General features: G+C 34.0%; 1 protein-coding gene and 3 pseudogenes across 3 annotated transcripts; 3 read left to right on the plus strand and 1 right to left on the minus strand.

Moving 5' to 3' along the window:
• The first annotated feature begins 2,636 nt into the window (after positions 1-2,636).
• Positions 2,637-4,033, plus strand: LOC143625922 (protein LURP-one-related 8-like; annotated as a pseudogene). The gene is made up of 2 exons (XR_013152345.1): positions 2,637-2,922; positions 3,670-4,033. The product of XR_013152345.1 is annotated as a protein LURP-one-related 8-like (transcript).
• Positions 4,034-7,170: 3,137 nt separating this feature from the next.
• Positions 7,171-12,870, plus strand: LOC143625883 (2,3-bisphosphoglycerate-independent phosphoglycerate mutase-like; annotated as a pseudogene). Its single transcript, XR_013152338.1, has 11 exons — positions 7,171-7,219; positions 7,268-7,494; positions 8,160-8,287; positions 8,536-8,686; positions 9,186-9,389; positions 10,038-10,462; positions 10,678-10,685; positions 11,605-11,789; positions 12,214-12,309; positions 12,395-12,551; positions 12,662-12,870. The product of XR_013152338.1 is annotated as a 2,3-bisphosphoglycerate-independent phosphoglycerate mutase-like (transcript).
• A 1,390-nt stretch (positions 12,871-14,260) lies between these two features.
• On the plus strand, positions 14,261-15,706 carry LOC143625884 (cell division control protein 2 homolog C pseudogene; annotated as a pseudogene).
• A 3,789-nt stretch (positions 15,707-19,495) lies between these two features.
• Positions 19,496-20,134, minus strand: LOC143625885 (uncharacterized). The gene has a single exon (XM_077096104.1). It carries the CDS (start codon positions 20,132-20,134, stop codon positions 19,496-19,498), a length of 639 nt encoding a protein of 212 aa, XP_076952219.1.
• Positions 20,135-24,248: the final 4,114 nt, after the last annotated feature.

Here is a 24,248-nt window from a genome sequence, read left to right on the forward strand (position 1 = left end):
TATGATCACTTTAGTAGCTAAAACTTAGCTTATTATAAATATATTTAAAATATATCACTTTAGTGGCTAAGACTTAGCTTATTATACCTAAAAACATATTTAATTTAAAACTAGAAGTTTACTCGGGTTTTTCGGGTTGACCCAAAACTTATAAATCAAACCCGAGAACCAACCCAAATTACTTCGGTTCGGATTCAGGTTAGTCTTTTCTCGGGTTCGGGTTCTTTGGGCCGGGTTAGTTCGGGTTTGGATACAGGTTTTTCCGGGTCAGGTTTCGGGTAAAAGTGACAGCCCTAAGTTGAACAACTCTTTTTTTAAATTTATTTCATTAAATAAATACCCCATATTTGTTTTCATATCTAAATCTTCATCTCTTTCAATTTTTACACACAATATTCTACAACAAATTTTTTCATTCTCTTCAATTTCAAACAATTTTTACATGGATCAATCAAATCCCTAATGAATTGCGTCATGAAGATGGAGCTGTGAAGAAGAAGTAGCGATAGCTAAGGCCTGGATCTATGTTTTCGAAAACATGGACCCTATGGAGCAACGGATGTTGGGTTTTTGACCATGAGTTTGGAACTATTGTGTTTCAGAGGGAGGATCAAGAGATCGTACACAACACCAAGTGTTAGCGATAACCCGATATAAAGAAATTAAGTTAGCGATAATGTAAAAAATAAAACTAAATACATATGGGTTAATCGAGTGGGCGCCGAAGGAGGGGGGAAAAGGGCGCCGTGGAGGAGGGAACACCGCGGGGGGGGGGGGGGGGGGGGGGGGCTTCTGGATAACCGACGCCTTCTCTCTCTCTCACATACACGTATACATATATATTTATATATATAATGGGGCGCCCAAGGGGGCTTTAAACCATAGCGGGACGCTATGGAAAAGGACTTCGAAGACCCCGGTGCCCATGTGATGCTGACGTGGCACCGTGGAGGGGCATGGGGCGCCCAAGGGGGCTTTAAACCATAGCGGGACGCTATGGAAAAGGACTTCGAAGACCCCGGTGCCCATGTGATGCTGACGTGGCACCGTGGAGGGGCTTCGATGCCCCTCACCATAGCGGATAGCCTTAATAGTATCTCTATCAACTATTGCCATTCGTTTTATTTGATTTCAAACTTTCATATATGTTGTCTTAGATATACACCCTGCAACCTGATCATCGTCTCTCTTTCTCCCTTCTACCATGTGTCTCAACATACAAGATAATATGTGGTTTTTAAAACATTTTTAGTTAAAATTGGTTACATATGCTGGTTACTTATATTATTTGAATTATATAACGTAAGGATATTAAATGTAAACACAAAAGTCAATAACAAACAACATTCACCAGTCAAAGATTAATTCTTAACTTGACGATGACTAATAGCTAACAAGTAAACATGATAAAAAAATTTGTCCAATAATAAAATTGAGATAAAATAAAGTAAAATATTATAATAGTATTTTGAACTTCATACTAATCAACTACGTACCTTGATTTGTTAAATACATGTATGGTCCTGAAATCCGAAGTCAACAAAAAATAAGAAAGCTTGATTGGAGGTAGAGGTCGTTAGGAAAGAAAAATGGGACATTCTTCTTTCTCCGGTATGTTAATGAGAGTTAATTAAGGACGGCACCGGCCATGTCAACTCACCCCATTTTTGCCGACTGTCGTCTTATCTACCAACAGCCATCCAACCCCAAATTTCACTCACCCTCATAACACTAAGTTATTTAAATTAACCATAAAAGATTTTTGCTTTAATGTTTGGACTTTGGACGCAATTATTGACAAGAAGGAAAGTTGAGTCTTACAAGAGTGTGGAAAATTCAAGAGTCTCACAAAAGAGTATGCGTATGACAAAATAGCCATTGCAAATTTTCAATAACAAAATTCTTGAAAATTCAAGCATGCTGAAATTTCAAGAGTGTCTCGCAAGTCTCTTTAGACCTTTACGCCTTATCATTTTCCATCCATAACTTATAAACGAGTCGGTCTAAATTTTTTATTTATATTTGTTATTATTTAAAAAAAAATAGATGCATATTGAAATCAAATGGGCAACAAAAACAGCCCCTTTTGAATTGTAAACCAAGTGTTATTAAAACTACGTTGATAATTTGATATCATTGATATATGGGACCAACAAATTTTTGGAACCTTGCATTGCATTTTTATAAAGTAAACTAAACTTTTTAAAATAATTTAAGGTTTACAAATTAATAAAAGAAAATGGTTGAAGGAGTTTAATAAAAGAATGTGGGTGAGATAGCTTAAACGTTTGATATAAAATACTTAATATTCATAATTGCCATATTAATTGTTTATTGGAATACATCGAACAGAAGACAAGCGGGCAACAAGCTGCGCCGCTACCCCTTAATATTCCATTTTTAAAATATAATAAAAACATTTACATACAAAAAAAAAAGTTTTAAACACGTAAGACTACACGGTCAACCAATCAACCGAGTCCTAGTCAAATCAAAATAAAAATAAACTTTTCCAAAAAATAAAAAATAGAAAAATAATTGTAACAAATAATAATAAATAATAGGTAGTGTTGGTGAGACTATAAAACCAACCAGCCTTCTTCACCTTCTATCCATCCACCTACAACTTCCTTCCATAAAACCTTTACCATTTTCTCTGTCATCAAAGATAACAGAGTCATGGCAAAGGTTTACCCAAACGCCGTCGTTCCACACATCCACCAGCCGCTCTCCTCCACTGTAGCCGCTGCTTGCGTCCTCACAGTTTGGAAGAAGTCTTTGCTATTCAATTGCCATGGCTTTACCGTCTTCGATTCCAATGGCAATCTCGTTTATCGAGTCGATAATTACGCCGCCGGAACCAAGGCTGAGATCGTCCTCATGGACACCGCCGGCCGCTCTCTTCTCACCGTCCGCCGCAAGGTATAATTCATTATTTTTAAATATTCAGATATATACAAATTAAATTAATGTGTGAAGTAGTGCTATATATCATAATATATTACATAATTACACTATTTGCATATATAAACTTGATTCACAGTTAACACGTTAATTTAATTTGTACGTTAGATTTCTTATATATATATTTAATAATCTATTTACTATTTTATCAAACTTTTTATTTGGTTTGCTCAAGTGTTTTAATTTTCTAAATCCAAAAGGAAAAATGTATTGCTTCATTTAATTTTAGTTTCATTATATATTGGCATGCTTAGATTTTTAATTACCTTTGATTTGAAAATTAATCCAAAAAGAAAAATGTATTGTTTATTTGATTTTAGTTTTGTTATATATTGACATTGACATGTTTAGATTTTTATTACGTATGATTTTATTCGTATAGGGATTGGCTAGTTTATTATTTACGAATTACTTTGTGTGTATAATTGTTTTTTATGTTCATTTTAAATATAAGCATTATATATAAGATAATATATGCTTATAATGTTTTTATAATTTTATACATAATACAAGTATAAGCAAATGAAGCTTGGACCTAGACTCGTTTATTAAATGAATTGAGTCTTCTCCCTTGATCAGACTCAAGCTCATTTAAAGTTTCACTCGGTTTAAGCTTTTAATGAGCGGATCTTGATCACGAGTGTCTTTGCTATTGTCACCTGTTCACCTACTCATGATTTGATGATTAACAATATAACATGACAGAGGCTAAGTCTATTGGACAATTGGCTAGTGTACGACGGAGACACGGCGGTGAATCATCGAGGTGACGAAGCACGTGGCTCTCCTCAACAAGAAGTCGTTAGCTCACGTGAGCATTACAGGATCCAAAATGAAGAAGGTGATTTACGAGATTGAAGGATCGTACACGCAGAGATCATGCGTTGTTTACGACGATAAGCGGCGGCGCGTGGCTGAAATTAAGCGGAAGGAGGCGGTGGGAGGTGTGAGGTTTGGCGGAGATGTGTTTCGTTTGACCGTGCAGCCGGAGATTGATCCAACGGTTGCAATGGCACTGGTCATAGTCCTCAATCAGATGTTCCGATAGCCAATGTGAATATTAATAATTCAGATCAATTAATTTTGATGCATTGTTTTTGAAATCTGGTCGATTGAAGGCTTGATTTTTTGGTTTTTATATATAAGATCAAGCTCAGAAGGTGTGTGTATGATATTTATTTGTGTCAGCATCAGCATCAGCATCACCATCACCATCACCATCACCATCACCATCACCATTTATATATAAAAAATGAAGTTTGATATTGTTGATATTATTATATACGCCTCATTCTCATTTTTTTGGCTGATTATTTGGTTAATGATTAATAGTTGACCTAGTAGTTTTATTATTGTTATTTTTAATGTTTAACGAATAAAGTTCAGCTACTCAGAGTAATCCGGTGTTAAACTTAAAACTTAAAGGCGATCACATACGTCCACAATTGCAGATAGCGCTGGATAAACCAACCCCATCAACTTTTGTTTTGAGGAAGACTAATAGCCTGAAGGCCCATTGCGATTAAACATTGTTGGGATCTAATTAGAACCTAAGACTTGTTGCCTCCATTTCAAATATTCATTTTTGTTTTAGAAAGATTATTTCTGCTAAGGTAACTATCACAAATAGTGAACCTTTAAACACGGTTTCTTAAAATTTAATTCTTCAAATGAATTTAGATCCATTGCCCATTCGGGTACGTGGCATAGCCCATAGGATACGTGACCACGGACTTAAATTCTTGAAAAATTCTAAATTTTTCGGCCCTTATACTTTGCGTGACAAACATGATATGATCTACAATGATGAGGGAAAAGGGGCTAAGTCGCAACCCTATAAGCGCATGCTAACTTCAAAAGGTCGTCTCACTTATTTAAATCACTATTATGTTGGAATAAAGTTGCAAGATTAACATATTTTTTAGCTTCTCTAATCAACTGATTTTAACTTTTCATATTAAAAAAGCTAGAAATATTTATAAACTTTTAAATTACCAAATTTATTTAACCAATAAAAAGTAGTTTATATATCTATATAAATAACTAAATAAATTCTTTTAGCTCCGAACTTTATCGCAACAATATCAAACCCCTTTGGGTTGTTAAGGAACCCCACACTCTAAACCTTTGTCCTGAAATATGCTAACTTTATCCTTTGTTTTTTATTCCACAAGTAAATCATGCCTTAACTAACAGGCGTGCAGAGTTCAACATCATATACTGCTTAAAAAAGAAAAGGTTGTGGCTGGTTGCGTTTTTATATGCAACATCTCTCTACAAAACATGAATGACGTTAACTTTCTTTTTATGATAATTACATGAGATATAAATCTATAATAGTTGATTCTCGTAGATATTTTTTATTGATCTTTTGTTAGCATGACCAATTCATTATCACGAACCTACTCTCAAATGAGTTTGTAAGGCTTTGTAACCGACTCGATACTTTCAGACTACTTTTAAAGGACACGTAAGTGAAAAAGTATTCTTGTTTGTTTGAGGAAAAGAAACATATTTGTGTTTGATTTTAAGCATACCAGAAGAACATAAGCGAAGACAAACGAAGGCAAACCAACATACACAAACACAAAAACACATAAAGGAATACAAGTGAACACTAATGAAGACAAACCAACATACACAAAAACGCATAAAGGAACATAAACGAACACAAGTTGAATATAGACAATAATATTAATAATTAAAATTAAAGTTTGGGTAACATTCGATGATTTAGCAAAGTATTAGTAATGATTAATAAATAAATTTGAATAAATATGCAAAGAAACGTAAGTGAATAGATATAAACAAATGAATATAAACAAAGGTAAATGAGCGAACGATATGTTAGACGCGTTTATTTTTTTTTATTATACGAAGAAGAAAAGGTTTAAAATCTATAGATGTGATTTATACTTTTCTTATACGTAGAATGCTAGAATGTAAGCATCACTGACATTTACATGGATCGATTTTGAAACTTATAATAAAAGATTAAAAGAAAAATTAAATATGTTATAGGCATGAATATACAGAATTTTTTTTTGAAATGGTGTGTATTAGAAAAAAAATTAAGTTAACGGGGAAGTCAAAAAAAAATAAAAAAGGATTTTGGTATATCCGCTATTCTCAATAGCGGATTAGGAGCAAAAATTTGTAAGAGCCGCTACTGTCAATGACGGATTACAAAAAGATTCCGTTCACACATAATCCGCTATTGACAATAGCGGATTACGTTATACCCGTTACTAACCCAGTTAACAAACCCATTAACCAAACTAACCTAACCAGAATTCTCTAATAGTAAGCTTCTTCTTCTCCTCTCTTTCTCTCTCTTAAATGCAAGTTATTAAATTCTTCGAGCTCCTCATCACTGCTGCATTAGTTGTAGTGAGAGAAACCTAAAGATTTTTTTTTTTGTTTTTTTGTTTCGCTATGAATAAACAAGAACCACTTACTAGTTATCCGTTACCACCACCTTACATTTTTTTTATATTATCCGCTAGTTATCCGGATTAGTGGGGTTTGTTAACTGGGTTAACTGGGTTAGTAACGGGTATAACGTAATCCGCTATTGTCAATAGCGGATTATGTGTGAACGGAATCTTTTTGTAATCCGTCATTGACAGTAGCGGCTCTTACAAATTTTTGCTCCTAATCCGCTGTTCTTAATAGCGGATACACCAAAATCCTTTTTTTTTTTTTTTGACTTTCTCGTTAACCTAATTTTTTTCTAATACACACCATTTCAAAAAAAATTTCCGAATATACAAGTTTAAAGCGTTACACGAAAAAGAAAATTGCCACTCTCAAATCTCAATAGCATATCAGTAATTATTACAAGTTTAGGGAGGAGGGCCAGGAGGCCAAGGTTTGGGCTTCGGAAGTTGGAGTGGGCATGCCTTCCCTCAGCCCAGTTTGAAGTGAATGGGCTGCAGGCTGGTTTGCTCCTATTGAACAATTTTGCAATTTTGAATTCCCAAGACAAGTGGCAGTGGGCTTTGGACGAGGTGAACGGGAAAACCTCCTAGCTCAACTAGAACAAATTGCTCCTTGCGAGAATGACTAATACGAAAGTACAAGGGTGATACAGAAGATTTTTAAGGAACAGTTATGATGGAGATCTAAAGTTCATGGTGTTATGTTTTCTTATCTGAGTATGTGATGTTCACTAAGTAAATTTTGTTAAAATATTTATTCGTGTTAATGTGTTATAAAGCTATTTTACAGGCAAAAGAAAGAGAAGCAAGGACCAGTATTAAACAAGACATCATAGTTTAGGGACTTTGTAACCACTATAAAGTTGACGTGATCACTAGACATTTCTTCCATGCTCTTGTAATTCGGAAACACACACCAAAACCAATCACGGCATCCTCCGGAACGAATTGGAAACTGGGCGATCACCCGAAACTACCGAAAGGAAAGACCATCGCCGTCGTGGTGTTGGACGGTTGGGGTGAAGCCTCACCCAACCAATACAACTGCATCCATGTCGCCGAGACTCCTACCATGGATGCTCTCAAAAATGTATCATCTGATCTGTATCTAATATTATTTCATCAATCGATTTATTAACGTATAGCATATTGTGTTTTAGATTTGTTATTATTGTTTCATAATGATCGCATCTGAATATAGGAACCGTTGATTTTTATTATTTTTTTTTGTGTCGATCGTAGACTAAACGATTGTTTAAAATAATAATTTGATGTGTTAGAATAGAAAAGGAAAATTGGATTTTAAGAAAACAAAATATGAATTGTTGGCTTATGATCACAGATTTACATTTAAATTCCACTCGGTTTCTTCGCTCAATGCCATGATTATGAGCAAAATCTAGTGAAAATAAAATGTAAATCTATGATGATTATGCAAGTGAGATTACACTTATAATAATTTCATAACTTCCAATTTCGCTAGCAAGGATAATCACTCTCGTCTGATCATCAAAGATTTACATTAAAATTCCACTCGGTTTCTCTCAAAGTCATGATTATGAGCAAAACCGAGTGAAAATAGAATGTAAAGCTTGATAATTATGCGAATGGGATTAATTTTATTAACGAAAATGAAAGTTAGGAGTGTCACTGGTTAATTGTCGGTATTATACACTATTTGTGTGCGTGTCTGTAGTTTAGATTATTAAAATTCAATTTTTCACTAGAAAATGATTTGGTATATGCTGTCAACAGAGTGCCCCTGATCGGTGGAGATTGGTGAAGGCGCATGGTAAGGCCGTGGGGCTTTCCACAGATGATGACATGGGGAACAGTGAAGTCGGGCATAATGCTCTTGGTGCCGGACGAATTTTTGCTCAAGGGTGATTTTATTAACTCCCTTTCGTCATTGATTTTCTGATAATTTGATGTTTTCTCTTTATGTTACTGGTAGTTAATTTCAGACTAAATCTTGCTGAATAATGAAATATTGCATCTGTTATAAAAGAGTATAATAAGAATTTAAGCTTGGCACTCAATTGTGCTAATCATATGCATGGTCAAATCTGTAACTTGTCTATCATCTAATTGCCATTGTTTTATACTAACAAGATTATATTTTTTCAACCAGTGCAAAACTTGTTGATAATGCTCTTGCATCTGGAAAAATTTATGAAGATGAAGGTTTTAAATACATCAAGGAATCTTTTGCAAATAACACTTTGCACCTTATTGGATTGATGAGTGATGGGGGCGTGCACTCGCGCCTTGATCAGCTACAGGTAAGTAGGTTACAATGTTAAAACTAGATCGTTAAATATCAATTCTCATATTACCCCTACAGGCTACAAACTTGTGAATACATCATATATATGCCCTTAAAAACTAGTAAAAATATCAAATTTACACACTTCATTAAAACAAATAAAGAAATGACCATTTACCCTTAGTTATCTAAAACATTAAAATTTCATATTTACCCTTTCAGGCCTTAAAATTTAATATTCACCTATCAACAATTTTATAAGAAAAGGGTAAATATAAAGCTTTTAAAGTAAACTGGGTAAATTGGTCTTGAATTGTTTTAATGAAATGAGTAAATTTGATATTTAACTAACTTTTAAGTCTTGTTTTCACAAAATGTATAAATCTCACATTTTGAGAAAAAAACATCATTAATGGGTGAATATTAATTTTTTAAGATTAAAGTGGGTAAATTTGAAAATAAGTCTAAGAAAAATAAGGGCCAAATGGTCAGATATGCATCTTATTGTTTTGCAGTTATTGCTCAAAGGTGCTAGTGAACACGGTGCCAAGAGGATACGCGTTCATGTACTTACTGATGGGCGCGATGTGGTGGATGGGTCAAGTGTTGATTTTGCAGAAACACTTGAAAAGGATCTTGCAGAGCTTCGTAGTAAAGGCGTTGATGCACAAATTGCTTCTGGTGGGGGCTGCATGTATGTCACCCTAGACCGTTATGAGGTAACTTTTTCATGTTTTATATGTTTGAACCGCTTGATATTGTTATACACATATTCATAAGTCTTGTGGAAAAATGTTTGTGCACAATTGCTTATAGGCTTTTATTCATACCTTGAACAATCTGATATGGCTACTTACGTGTACTGCAGAGCTGGTAAAAGGGGTCGTGTTCAGTTAAACTGACAGACAAAGACACATTTAACTAAACGTGTCATTTTCTTAAACCCTAACATGGACATGATTAATAAGCGGGTTATACAACGCAACACGTTTAACATGATTATGGGTAACCGATTTAAAAGACTAATGATACGACACATCAGGTTTAACATGATTAAAAATAAGAAGACAAAACAGGCAATAGACTTATCATGTCGACCTATTAATCTACTTAACACGATAAGTTAAACAACGGGTCAACCCGTTTAGCATGATTAAAAATAATAAGCCACAATCAACACAACATAATAAAGTTACCAAATTTATAATGAATGTTAACTAAAAGCACTTAATATTTAAGTAAATGAACCCATTTGCCAAAACACTAACTCGTTTAACTTCGTGTCAATTGTCGAGTCATGTCATGTTAACATGCCATGTCATAAATTGCCAGCCCGACATAGTAATATATAACTTTTACATTTGCAGAATGACTGGGAGGTTGTGAAACGCGGTTGGGACGCTCAGGTTCTTGGTGAAGCCCCGCACAAATTTAAAAATGTCGTTGAGGGTATAAAGAAGCTAAGAGAAGCTCCCAATGCAAATGACCAATACTTACCACCATTTGTGATTGTTGATGATAGCGGGAAGCCCATTGGCCCCATAAACGATGGCGATGCGGTTGTCACGTTTAACTTCCGGGCCGATCGTAAGACAATGCTTGCACAAGCTCTGGAGTATGAAAATTTTGATAAGTTTGACCGAGTTAGGTTCCCGAAAATCCGCTATGCGGGAATGCTTCAATATGATGGCGAGTTGAAGCTTCCGAAGCATTATCTTGTTTCACCTCCATTGATCGAGAGGACTTCGGGTGAATATTTGGTTTATAATGGGATTCGCACCTATGCTTGCAGGTTAGCTTTGGAATCATTAATTACACGGATAGTCTCTGTGGTTTGATCATATTGCAACTATCCAAGTTTTAAAAATTACAACTTTAGACCAAATTTGGTCCCCGAGTTTCAAAACACACACATTCACTTACAGAAAAAGTTAGCCTCCATCCAATTTAGGGACCAATGGCACAGTTGTACACAAGCTCGGCTCGCTTTGATTACGAGAGCGAGAGCTCGACTCGTTTTGAGATCTTTTCTAAAGCTCAAGCTTGGCTTCGGATCGACTCATTTGTTATTTATTCACTAATTTATATACATTTTAGTTATTTTTTATATATTTTGAGAAAAATCTTAAACGAGCCTAAGCTCGCGGCTCAAGGCTCAAGCCCGTGTGCAGTATCTTAAACGAGCCAAAGCTCGGCTCGAGCTCGGCTACGTCGTGTGAAGCTAACACATGGAAGTCCAACATAGTTAAAACTCAAAACTGCACAAGGCTTTTTAAGGCTCGACGAGCCTAAACATTCTTCCCATACAAGGCTCGAGCTCGGGCATGATAAATAAACAAACTTTATGTGAGACTTAGGCTCAGCTTAGGCTCGATAAAGCTCGACTCATTTTCACCCCTAACTAATGGTGTTAGGTTTGTGCTTACAGTTGTTTCAAATTTGTAACATTTGCAACTTGATAAATAAAGTTGCACTATGACCAAAGCGCAGGACTAGAGTTTCTGAAATTAAGCATTTACTTAAAAAACGTTAACCTTTATCCACTTTAGGGACCAATGCCTTACGTTCTTGCAAACAGTTGGTCTATAGTTGGTAGTTTTGAAACTTGCGGACTAAAGTTGCAGTATTACCAAACCACAGGGGCCATCCATCTAATTAATTAAGAAAATAATGTTTGGCACACTTGTAATGGTATAAAAATATACTTTTATTAGTGTGTTAAAGTACTGATCTTATCAACACTTGTAAATCAGCAAACACAAAGAAATTCACACTTGTCTATTAGTTACAAGTGTGTTGAAGCTAGTAACAATAAAAAATTATGGAAATCAAGTAATTTAGTGTGGTGAACAAAATCTATCATTTAAAAAGCTTCTTGTTATTCCCAATTGATTATAGGAATTTTACGACCGGTTTCATCTTCTTGTTTAACAGTCAAATTCGGTCATGTTACATTTTTCTGGAACGGGAATCGCTCTGGGTATTTTAATGCAGAGTTAGAGAAATATGTGGAAATTCCAAGCGATAGTGGAATTACATTCAATGTTCAACCAAAAATGAAGGCTTTGGAGATTGGTGAGAAGGCCAAAGAAGCCATTCTCAGTCGCAAATTTGACCAGGTCAACTCAATTTTTATTAAATAGTTAGTGTTTCAACTCAAATTTTGTTGTTTGAAGCACTAATAGAACATTTTATTCGTTGCAAGTACTACGGGTGTAAGCTGTTCATGAGCTACTCGAAATTGACTTGCTAAAAGCTCGAATTCAGCAGAGCTTAAATTACCTATTAAAATAAATATTTGCAATTACAAATGCACATATTTTAATTAAGAAAAGAAGAAGCGAGACGACTCGAGCTTGAAAAAGTACTCTCGAGCTTTAGATATATAGCTCAAAACGAGCAAAGCTTGAGCTCTTGTAGTGAAACGAGCCGAGCTCGAGCCTAAATGAAATTTTGACCCATACACTGAATTAACTTATGCATAACTAATTGGTTGAAATTTTGATTTATAATTTGTAGTATTGTATTTTCATATGTTGGTAGATAAGAGTGAATATACCAAATGGTGACATGGTTGGGCATACTGGTGACATTGAGGCTACAGTTGTGGCCTGCAAGGCTGCTGATGACGCGGTTAAGGTAATTTGACCATGTTGACTTTTGTCCTGAAAACTGGTTATTCTATGTACTTACCTTAAATTACAATGTCTTTGTGGTTACACAGATGACTCTTGATGCAGTAGAACAAGTTGGTGGAATATATTTGGTGACTGCAGATCATGGTAATGCAGAAGACATGGTGAAAAGAGACAAGAAGGGGAGAGCCTATTGTTGGCAAGGATGGCAAAGTTCAAATCCAAACCTCTCACACTCTTCAACCGGTAATGTTTGACCCGCAATGCTTTGGCTTTGACTTATTTGATCTGTTTGACTTTGAGATAATAATAATAATAATAATAATAATAATAATAATGGAGTGATGTTGAATTAGGTGCCGGTTGCAATTGGAGGCCCGGGATTAGCAAAAGGTGTGAAGTATAGGAAGGATGTACCGGATGGTGGACTAGCAAATGTGGCTGCGACCGTGATGAATATGCACGGGTTTGTGGCTCCCGATGACTATGAGACGACGCTTATTGAAGTTGTTGATTAAGTTGAAGATCCATGAAGGGGTTTTGTTATCATGTGATTTCTTCTCATTGACGAGTTTGACTTCAATTTGAAAAAGATAAGGACGTATTTTGGGAATTTAAATAATTTGTACTGAGGAAATAATACAACTTGACTTACAGAGTTTTTTGGTCAGGTTAAAAACGTAATAAACTCTTTGAATGTTTCAGCCATGCTAATTACTTTAGTATCCTAATATGATTCAGGAATCATGACTGTCAACTAGACATGGGTATTCAAGATTAACTAGTTCAGTATGTATCAACTTTGATTTTATTGAACATGAGTTATTTTAGTGTGATCATCTTTCGAAAACCTGAGCTATGTTCCCAAACATATATTACAGATAAAAGTAAAAACTATGGGGTCACCTGGCCCTGCTTCCCTAATGCTAGGTGTTAACTATCAACAAGCTAAATTATGTGAATGGTGAGACTCGGGTTGTTCACTTGTAGGCATACAAATGGTAAGTCATTAGCATGATTTTTAACTAAGAAAGTGGTGATACGTAAGTTTAAAGTATAAAGTGACAAATCACGGATCATTATTTAATATATGTATATAAAATTAAGTAATTAACAGCCGTTCAACACATAACCAATTTTAAGTAGATTATTATGAAAAAAACATAACAGTTGTATCTATTGTTGTAAAGCTATGGTTATAGTTTTAGTTAAAAACTGCATAACGCCCTGCATTTCAACTAATTCACTGTCTAACAAGCATATTGTGCTTTAACCAAAAAATTAATAAATGTTTGTATGTGATAGGTGGATGATGGTGGACCCCCACCACTTTTTTGTGTTTACCCACATTGAGAGTTCGACGCCTATTAAAAAGTTTTTTGATAAGATGGTATGGAATGCCATCCCACAACGCACGGTGTAATAGTAATAATATACGCGTCTCGTTCCCTCCACTATATTTAACTACTAGTTACACGAGAACTATTCTTTAACAAAAATTAGTGATGCCATGCGCCTCAAGTAAACATACGTACGAAATAATTTGACAGCTAAGAGCATTCTCAATCCGTTCCCCATCTATATCCCTATAATTACACTAAAAAACACTACATTTCTCTCTCATGCTTAATTAAATAGTATTTTTTATACATTTATCATTACAGTTTTCTCTCTCCTCTACTCACAACCAATCCAACAAATATTAAAAAATAAATAAGGAAAACAATGTTTTCCCAAATTTACAAAAAATCACTACATTTCTCTCTTCACCCTATAATTTACACTCCCCACCCTATAATTTACAAACTTCCCTCGCATATATATAGAGAATAGGATGAGAATGCTCTAACATTTACAAACCCCCAAAGTCAAAAGAATTCAAACTCCAAACTCCTCTCCACTTCACTCTACATTATCCGCTTAATCAAGTCACCCGCCACAGCAGCAACAAACCCATGCTGTATCTCGTCTTCGAGTCACCGATTCCTGACTCTCAGATTAGGAGGTTCATGTTTCAGCTGTGTAAAGGTGTTGCTCACTGCCATTGCCACGGTGTGCTTCACCGGGACCTCAAGCCGCAGCATTTGCTTGTTGATGAGGAAAAGGGGGTTTTTAAGATTGCGGAGTTGGGGCTTGGAACAAGTTTTACTGTTCCTATGAAAAGTTATACTGATACTCTTCTTTCTTGTTATTGACATTTATTTAAAGTGGGTGTGTTCGGGTCGGTTTTGGGATCAGACCGAATTATGGTTATCGGTTTTTATAATGGGTTCGGTTTCTATTGGTTTGTTTTGTCAGTTGGGATTGAAAATTTTGAGCCAAAGAAAAATGGGTTGAAATAATGAGAGTAGGATCTAAATTTTTTTGTTTGCTAATGATTAGTTGATTATTACACGTTCTAAACGTAAAATTATTTGGTTATGTGATATATTATCTTCTTATAAATTACTTAAAGTCGGTATTTTTTGTTTTTTTCTGTTATAGTCATTTCAGTTTTGCATTATCCACTGTTTGGAAAATAGTATAACCGTAGTAGATACCGAACCACGAAATTGGTTTAAAAAAAGTGAAATCAAATCGTCAGTTTTATATGGGGTTCCGTTGTTTCAGTTTGATCATGTTGATTATATTGGTTACGATTTGATTATTTTAACCGAATTTTGGTCAGTTTGATCATGTTGATCATGTTGATTATATGCAAGGATAAGATGGTCATTTTTAAAAATCTTAACAAAGACGGTTAGTGTCAGTTAGCGAAAATGATGAAAAATGTGACAACGAACTACATGGACGTTTTTATACTGATTGCAGTTAAATGGCACGATATGCAAATAACCCTAAACATAAATGACAAAACTGTAGCTTGCCCGTTAATCTATTACTCTAAACGAGTTAAACAAGTTAACGGATTTTAATCAGTTGCAAGCATATAACATGTTGAAATAAATGGGTAAACAGGTTTGTTGGTCGACCTGTTTCATCGAACTAGTTCCTAACATGACCTGTTTTCATGTTATGTTTTTGCACCTAAACTTGGCCAATTGATGATTATTTTGCAATGTTGACATGATAATTAAACTTGCAGGTTACTTGGGACACCAACAGAAGAACAGTGGCCGGGGTTGCATCTCTAAAGGACTGGCATGTGTATCCAAAGTGGGAACCGAAGAATTTGGCGCAAGCAGTTCCAACACTGGGACCTGATGGAGTTGATCTACTATCAGAATTTATAAACATATTTTATTTTATTTTTATAAGATTGGATTCTATAAAATACTGATATTGGGTCAATTACATGTTTCATTCAGAAAATTCAGAAATATAACCCGGCCGAAAGGATCTCAGCCAAAGCAGCCATGAATCATCCTTATTTTGATAGCCTTGACAAATCACAATTCTAATCGCATATTTGATTCAAAGATTTCATCATCATCATCTTGGTGATTTTACTGTGTATGCCATTCACCAAAAATGGATTTGCAATTTAAGCTTTTGGGTTTGTGATTTAGGAAAATAGTTGTTGGTTGAGACACTATAAAAAGCCAAACCTGTTACCTGTTTATGGGGCAGAATGAACATATGAAATATTGCAAGACGATTCATTTTCTATTACATATAGGACTGGTTGGCCTCATCCAAAGCTTTTATTTTAATATTCTAAAGAATTATTAAGATATTAAACATGCTTACATTAAAATATTCCGGCAATATTCTAAATATTTGAATAAAATCATTTCCAACGCTGGTTGTTGAAAACACATTGTTACTTTTATTCATATTTTTTGGTTATTTCTTACATTTTTTAGTGTTATTTTTATTCTTTTTCTGTTTGTGCGAATCACTTTTTTATTGAACAAGTTTGGGGAATAACAGACTGTGAGGAGTTGTTTTGATCCGTTTGTACATAAGAATCAGATATTAAATATTTGTTTTCTTTTTTTATTTTTAATTGCAATCATTTAATACCTTTTTCTAGAACAAAATATTCATAACCTATCTATTTCTGCCAAACCGAATTGTATTTTTCTTATTCGGCCGGTTTGTACTTGAACTTCTTGTGACTCTTTATCCGCCCAACCATTTGTTGACTACTTGACTTAGTCTATATATGTATTATACATTTTATGGCATACATATAAGTCAAAGTGTGAAATGTCTTTAATATGTTTTAGCATGACTAGCAAGATGAAATAGACGAAATCTTTTTATATCAAGAACCCCACTCATTCGAAAAAACATTTCTTGTTACGGCACCTGTAAGACAGCCCACATATGAAAAAGAGATCATCCATACGACTAGAAGGATTGATTATAAAGTAGGTCTTCATCTTCAGGCATCATATTCATAGTTAGCGCATTCATGCTAGTTAGCAGTTCCGTCTCTATATCAAGGATATCGTCACTAGCATCAATATCGTCACTAGCATCAATATCGTCAAAACCTTGAAACTTTTTATCCAGGAACTTGTTCAGAAATACCGTAATGAAAGGAAGATAGGAGTTTTTCGCTAGGTATTTGACCAAATAAGATCGTCCAGTTCCTATAGAACCTATCACTAAAATACCCCTAGAGAGAGATAAGGCCAAGCGGAGCGAAAAGGGTTTTCCATGAGATGGTAAATGAAAACTATTAGCCCCACACGAAGTAATAGCATTAACAAAAACCTTTTAAATTTATCAAACAAGTCCCAATCCGTATATATTTGTATAACTATACAACTTGATGTAAAATGAAAGTAAAACACAAATGATGACTATATCAATAAATTCACTTTGGCGCTCATCCCATATTAACAAATAACTGAAATAACCGAACCAAAGAAATAATTGATTTAATAAAAGTTTACACTTTTATTTTGGTTATACCTTGTTACAAAATCTGACCAAAACTTCTCAACCGTACCAAACTTTAAAACCGATCTGCATTGAATTTGGTTGAATATTTATTGTTGAATTCATAACCCAAATCCCAAACTTATTAATTTGGGACTGATAGTCAAACTATTTACACTTTAATACCCTATTAATAGTTCAAAGTCAAAAGTTTAAAAAAAAATAGTGAGTTTTAGCCTACTTTTTCAAGCCAAATATTTCAAATCCAAATCTAACAATAAAAAAATTGCCCCAATAACTGAATCAAACTCACATAAAACCGAAAACCAAAACCCAAATGGTCATAGGTGGTGTTTGTTTTTTGTCTGAACATCTTCCTGGCCTCTTATATCTACGCCGCGCAGACCTTTAGACTTGCAGACTGTTTGTTTTTCTAAAGACATTTCATTAAAAAACGTCTTCATGCCCTCTTATATTAGAAGACGACCTTCCTCTTCTCACATATTCTAACCTATTCCGTCCTTTTCATTTATCAGCTCTCTCAAACCCTAGACAACCCCTTCTTCAACTCTCAACTCCCGTCACCCCCCCTCCACCTCCGATTCCACCACCACCACAAAGCTCCACGCCGCCGCCGTTGTCCTCCACCTTCGGCCACCGCTACTCGTCCACCTCCCACGCTGCCCCTTCCCTAGAAGTCAATTTGTCATTCTTTGAGAGTAAACTATATTTTAGAGTAAACTAGTTGTAACTTGTAAGCACTATATAGTTTTCATATTTATAAACTGATTTTATGGTAAGACCAATGGATGGGTGTTAGATAACTTCAATTGTAATGAAGAGGTGTTAAATTGGCCTGTAAACGAACCGAACGTTCGGGAACTATTCGTGAACCGTTCGGCGGGAAGTTCGTTTATTTAATAAACGAACGAATATGAACAAAAAAGTTGTGTTCGTATAATTAAACGAACGAACATGAACACATGTTCTGTTCGTTCATTTATGTTCACGAACGTTCGTTTATGTTCGTTTATGTTTGTTTATTTATGTATTAATAGAACATAATTAAATATTATATAGATAGGTAATCTGATTAAAGGTTTTTATATTTGTTAATTTGTATTCATTTAAGTGTTTACATTTAAGTTCATTTATGTTCGTTTATCTTTGTTCAGTTATGTTCGTTTAGATTTTAAACAAACGAACACAAATGTCCCTTTTCAAATAACGAACACGAGCATAAATATTTGTTCGATTAAGTGTCCGTGTTCTTTTAAAGTTATATGAACGAACACGAGCATACCTTTGTTCGTGTTCATTCGATTCGTTTACAAGCTTTTATTATTCACATTTATGAATACATTGGTTTCAATCTATAGGCTCTGCTTATTTTGTTTGTGTTCGTGAACACATTAATTTCATTAATGAATGAACACGAACATAAAATCTCGTTCGGTAAGTGTTCGTGAACCGTTCGTAAACACATTATTTCTTAACGAACGAACATGAACAAGGCCTTGTTCGTGTTCGTTCAGTTCATTTATAGCCCTGGTGTTAAATAATGTTCTTAAAGGTGAATTTGGTCAAAGAATAACCAATATCAAATTGGTTGGATTCTATGGCACACCAGGTGTTTGCTAAAATGCCTAAGTGAAAGGTTATGTATATTTTGATGAAATTTATAGATCTTAATCTGAACAAAATTTATTCCATTGTAAAAGCATATGATTTATAGTAAAAACCTAGTATTATTTTGACTTAGAAAAGGTTTACGCTTTGGCTCGGGGTTGGATTAAAAGTGGAAGATCAAGTGCTCGAACTTGGCTATAGATACACATCTGAAGTTAACAGTCTATTTTTGATAATTTATTTTAATAATAAGTTATGAGTACGTATTGTCTTTAATTAAAAGACAAGTTGTTGTAAAAATTAAACGTTATGTTCGGTTAATAGAATTTAGTTTTATGCTATTGGAAAGTAAAGAAATTTTTGGGACCGCATTTTCCGCACCGAATAAATAATAAAAATGGTTATTTAATTTGGGATGTTTTAATTTTCATTAAAAATTTCTGTTTTATTTTATCAGTCTGCAGACGTTAAAAAACAAACAGCCTTCTTCTTGCAGACTACAAATGTTTAGTCCACCACTTCTGCTACAAATGGTTGCAGATGTAGTCCACAGACTGCAACGTTTGAGCTCAAAACTAAAATAATACAAACTCAAAATTAATCAATACAAAGTGTTTTATTTCAATAGTCAGATAATGTAAACACAACAGCTAATCAATAAAAAAGTCCCTGCAATAATCAAGTATCCGTGTGAAATCAAAAAATCATACTCATAATCCTCCTTCACTTTAATTTAATTTGTTCTTGTAGTGACAAGTTTGATCCGAAATGGTTCTATTCCTCACATCAATATTAATATCACAACTCGACGTAGATGTCACGTGAATATTAAACACCACCACACGAACCTTCGCTTTAATTTTCGTATAAGTCGAAATCGGCAAACTGCCTCCAATAATATCCGAATAGATCTGCGGATCCATCACTACCCGATCCGCAAATATAGTAACCGTAAGATTCAACTGCTCCGTATCATCGGATCCAAGTTTTCCGGCAGGTATCGGAACGTCACCGATGTCACGGCCTCTGTACCGGAGCGTGGCGGAGCTGTTGCGGTACTTGATACTGACTTTGTTAGGGTTTTTGATTGAGATGCCGAGTGCGAGTGAGACGTTTAATGTAACGCTGGGTGGAAGTGGCACGACGGAGACGTCGAAGTTCTGTAACGCGACGGAGGTGACGCCGATTACTGGCTTTTTGGCTTTGAAGACGGTGAAGGCTAGTATTATTGTGATTATAATAATGGTGAGGAGGACTGCGAGTATTGATGAGCAGATTATTATGCAGCGGCGGCGTTTGGGTTTGGTGACGGTGGCGGCGGTGGGAGTTGATCGGAGTGGTTGTTCTTCTCGCTTCTCGATATCCATGGGAAGTTGAGTTTGAAGAATATTGCGAATATTATTTATATGATAAATATAAATTAATAATGGAGAAAACTGCATAAGTAGGTCCTATGGTTTGACCAAATTTCAAAGTTTGGTACTCGGATTTTAAAATTTGCAAACTTGAAGCATTCACAAAAGATATTCATATTTATATTTATGTGAGTAGACTCTTTGTATTGTATGGAGCAGTTGTAAAAGTAAAGAAGAAGATTGTTTATCAGTAAATTTGAAGAAAACATTATTCACACTATATAATTTTTTAATGTTTTATAAAAATGGTTATGACAGTTGAAGAAAGAAAATGTGATGGTAAAAGTATAAAAATGTATTATTTAGTTGAAAATGAGAGAGAAAATATAATGTTTTTTAGTGTAATTATAAAGATTGAGATTGAGATTGAGGAGCTACTGAGAGTGCTCTTAGTTTAAGCATCTAAGAGATGGTTACGCGTTTAGTACGCTGTTGTTAGTTTGAGTTAATTTAAAATAAAAAGGTGACGTAACGTGTCATTAATGTGAAGGTAATTGTGAGTTCAAGTTTGAAAAACTTTTGTAATATAGTCTTTCGTTTTTTCTAATGGCCAAATGAATCTTTATTATAATGAAGCGAGACTAGCCATAGAACAAAGTTACAACGACATAACCATATGGTCCATATTCTTTTACCATCTACCACTAGATTGCATTCAAAAACCATGAGTTTGTGCACCCGAAGAGTCTTTCTTGCGATGTTAGTCTAATTTTATTTGAACCCCTAATAAAGTTGAAGGTTCGCTTTAAAAGTTGAAGGTGATGAAGTCATGATAGGAGTTATGGATTTGGAAAACAAATTTTATTATGATTTTAAATTTGAAAAAACACAATTACCCTTACATGAGTGTTAATGACGTCACTTTTCGTTAAAACTAACTTGAATTACTTGTATGAACTAAACATGTAACCCTCTCGTAAATGTTTAAACTAAGTTTGCAATTTTTAGAAATTTGAGACCAAACTTGTAAAATAGTTGCAACTTTCACTTATAATATAATATGTTGCCGAGTAAATTGGGTTGGGAGTATTAAATGACAACGCGGAATAGGTTTACCGTTGGCAGACTTGAGTCTTCTTCGTAGATTCAATAAATAAATGTATAAATAAATGAATGCATGAATAAATAAATAAATAAATAAAATAAGTATTTTGTTTTGTACGTTGTCAAAATGGGATGGCTAAGTTTAATAATATAATAATATATATGTATGCTGTGAACATGGAGCTCATTGCCTTCCTAGGTGTGTATATATTCCAAACGTGTTGAAGAAGTGTACAGAATCATTTTCGAGAATTTGATTTGGACTCGTGTGAAAATAGTATGCTCCGTGGATATTTTCTTTAAATATATTTTACAATAATAAGTTTTAAGTTTCATTATATACGATATAAAATGTTTAAAAATAAACATAGTCTGTTATTTTTTGTTTCGATTGGTAATAGTTACATACAAAAACTTATTGTATAGCTTGTCATGATTTTGTTTGTTCTATCTCGTACCAAAGAGTGAAGACCATCTTAAAGTTATTGTGTTGTCGTCAATTGTTTAAAGGAAAACCAGTTTATGAAGGTTAATATTATTTGTTTTACAAGTAAACGAGTCTAAATCTCGTACTTTTGCTATGTGCTTTCAAGAGCTTTATTTTCTAAAGAATATAATTTTGATTTGTTATATTGGTTTTTAATGGTCCCAACTATTGTCCTTTGGTCACTGCTGGTCCCAACTAATGGATTGGCTACTAATGGTCCCAACTTTTAAAGTGTTTGTTTTCTAACGGTATGTGACTAACAGAATCCTAACGTCGTTAGTTTCAGATCGCCGGAAAAACGGTTTTGGCCGGAAAACTCAATTTTTTTCCTGGAAACTCAACATTTTCGTCCCAAACATCTTGGTAAACTTCGTATCAGACCTTTAGGAACCTTTTTCTAGTAAAAGCCCCAATTATTGAGGTCGCCGGAAACCTTAGAACCATCGTCGGAATCGGTTGATGGTGCTCAAGTGGTGGTGGTTGGTTAGCGGTGAGCCAATTGGCGGTGGTTGCGGTGTTCAGGTGGTGTTTTCCGGCAACAAATTTGAATTTTCCGGCCAAAAACGTTTTCCCAGCGACCTGAAACTAACGACGTTAGGATTCTGTTAGTCGCAGACCATTAGGAACAAATACTTTAAAGTTGGGACCATTAGTAGTTAATTCATTAGTTGGGACATGCGTGATCAAAAAAAAATAATTAGGACCATTAAAAACCAAGATATCTTTTGATTTTGAACTACATATTGATATGGAAAACTAGAATTTGGTGATGAAAATTGTGTAAATTGGTAAAAAAGAAATTGATTATGAAAACAAGGTTGGAAGGTATCGTAAAATAAAAGCAGACAATGGTTGATGTAAAGCAAAGCATTCAATAAAAAGTCTTATACACGTGTATTTATTTTAATTGAAAAGACCATCTATTTTGGAATTGTAACAATATTGCTTTTTGTGAGACTGATTAAAAAAATTAGGAGTTTATACTTTATACTATATAATTTATATATTATATAATTATATTGTATTGATAAATTTTTGTAGTGTGAGAATTATGTTATCTAAAAAAACCCTTTGCCTTTTTCTTTAAAAAAGAAAAAGCAAAAGAATTGTCTTTATGGCTTTATGATTTTTATGTAAGAATAAATCTAACTTGTGACATGTTTTAGTAATTATATAACTTTTTTCCCTCTTTTTTGTTTTATGGCAATTATAATCAATTAAACCAGTTAATCGGTTTTTATGGTATGTTTGTATTACACCACATTCATAATTCGTAGTGTTAGATGCTTATGTAGATGTTGATTGGATAGGATATCCTCATGATATTGGTCAATTACCGGTATCATATATTTTTGTGCAGTCTTAGTTGAAGGTCTTAAGGATGGACGAACCACATACAGGATAGAATAATGACAAGCAAGTGACGTTTGGTATTGACGAAGACACCATCTGACCCTGTTGGTATCAAGTTTAACATCCAAATCAAGACTTGGTTGCATATGATCCTGAGTTATTAGAGCATTCTCATCCTACTTGCTATCTTTAAATAAAAATTTACACTAAAACTCACTACATTTTCTTTATCCATTTCAATTGAATAATACTTTTTATATATTTTATCATTACATTTTCTCTTTTCTTCACTCACAATCACTCTCAAAATATATTAAAAAATTATATAAGATGAACAGTAACTTTTCAAATATACAGAAAATCACTAATTTTTGTAAAATATAAAAACTCTTCACTCACAACACCCTGAATCACCCTCTAAATTATAAAAACACCACTCATACAAAATAAGAGGTTAGATGAGAATGCTCTTAGTGGCTATTATTATACTATTATTATTTGTTGTTATTATATTATTTATTTTAATATTCTTTCTATATTTTTTAATTTTTATTTATTTAAAATTATGTAAGTTAAATAATTAAAAAATTTGTTCAGGGGTAGGTGAGATGTAAAACTTTACGGGTTTGTGATTTGAGGGGTGGAAAAAATAGATATGACACTACGTGATTGAGAAAGATTACAGAATGGATGTGATAAATCCCCCACCTTAAGACTGTTTCTTTTATTTGAACGGCGACTCATGAAATCTATTATATTCTTAAATTAAACATTTTTTCTGACAAAACAATATTTGAACATTCATCTCTTGAAAAATAAAGCTTTATCCAACTTATTGGTGTAGCCACGTCAAAGACTGAAAGACGCGTTGGTATAGCTTAAGACTATCAAGCATGGGTTTCACTTCTTACACCAAACTCACTGCCACATAGCCCATATCAGCTTTCGCTCCCATCACTCCCCCAAGGAAAGGGTCATCACTCTTCGCTATTTTTTATTTTTCAAATACAAATAACATTATTATGATTTAAAACTATATTATAATGGTAAAAAACAATATTAATAAAAAGAAAAGATTGATATTAATAAAAATCAAAAGAGAACGCACCACTTCAGAATTGAAAGCCATAAATGTAAAATACAAACAATAAAATAAATAAATAAATTTCTACTTCTTGTCAT

Source organism: Bidens hawaiensis, unplaced genomic scaffold, assembly GCF_021521415.1.
Source record: "Bidens hawaiensis isolate Kalapana, Puna unplaced genomic scaffold, B.hawaiensis_p1.1 tig00004242_1, whole genome shotgun sequence".
In the NCBI taxonomy this organism is placed as follows: domain Eukaryota; kingdom Viridiplantae; phylum Streptophyta; class Magnoliopsida; order Asterales; family Asteraceae; genus Bidens; species Bidens hawaiensis.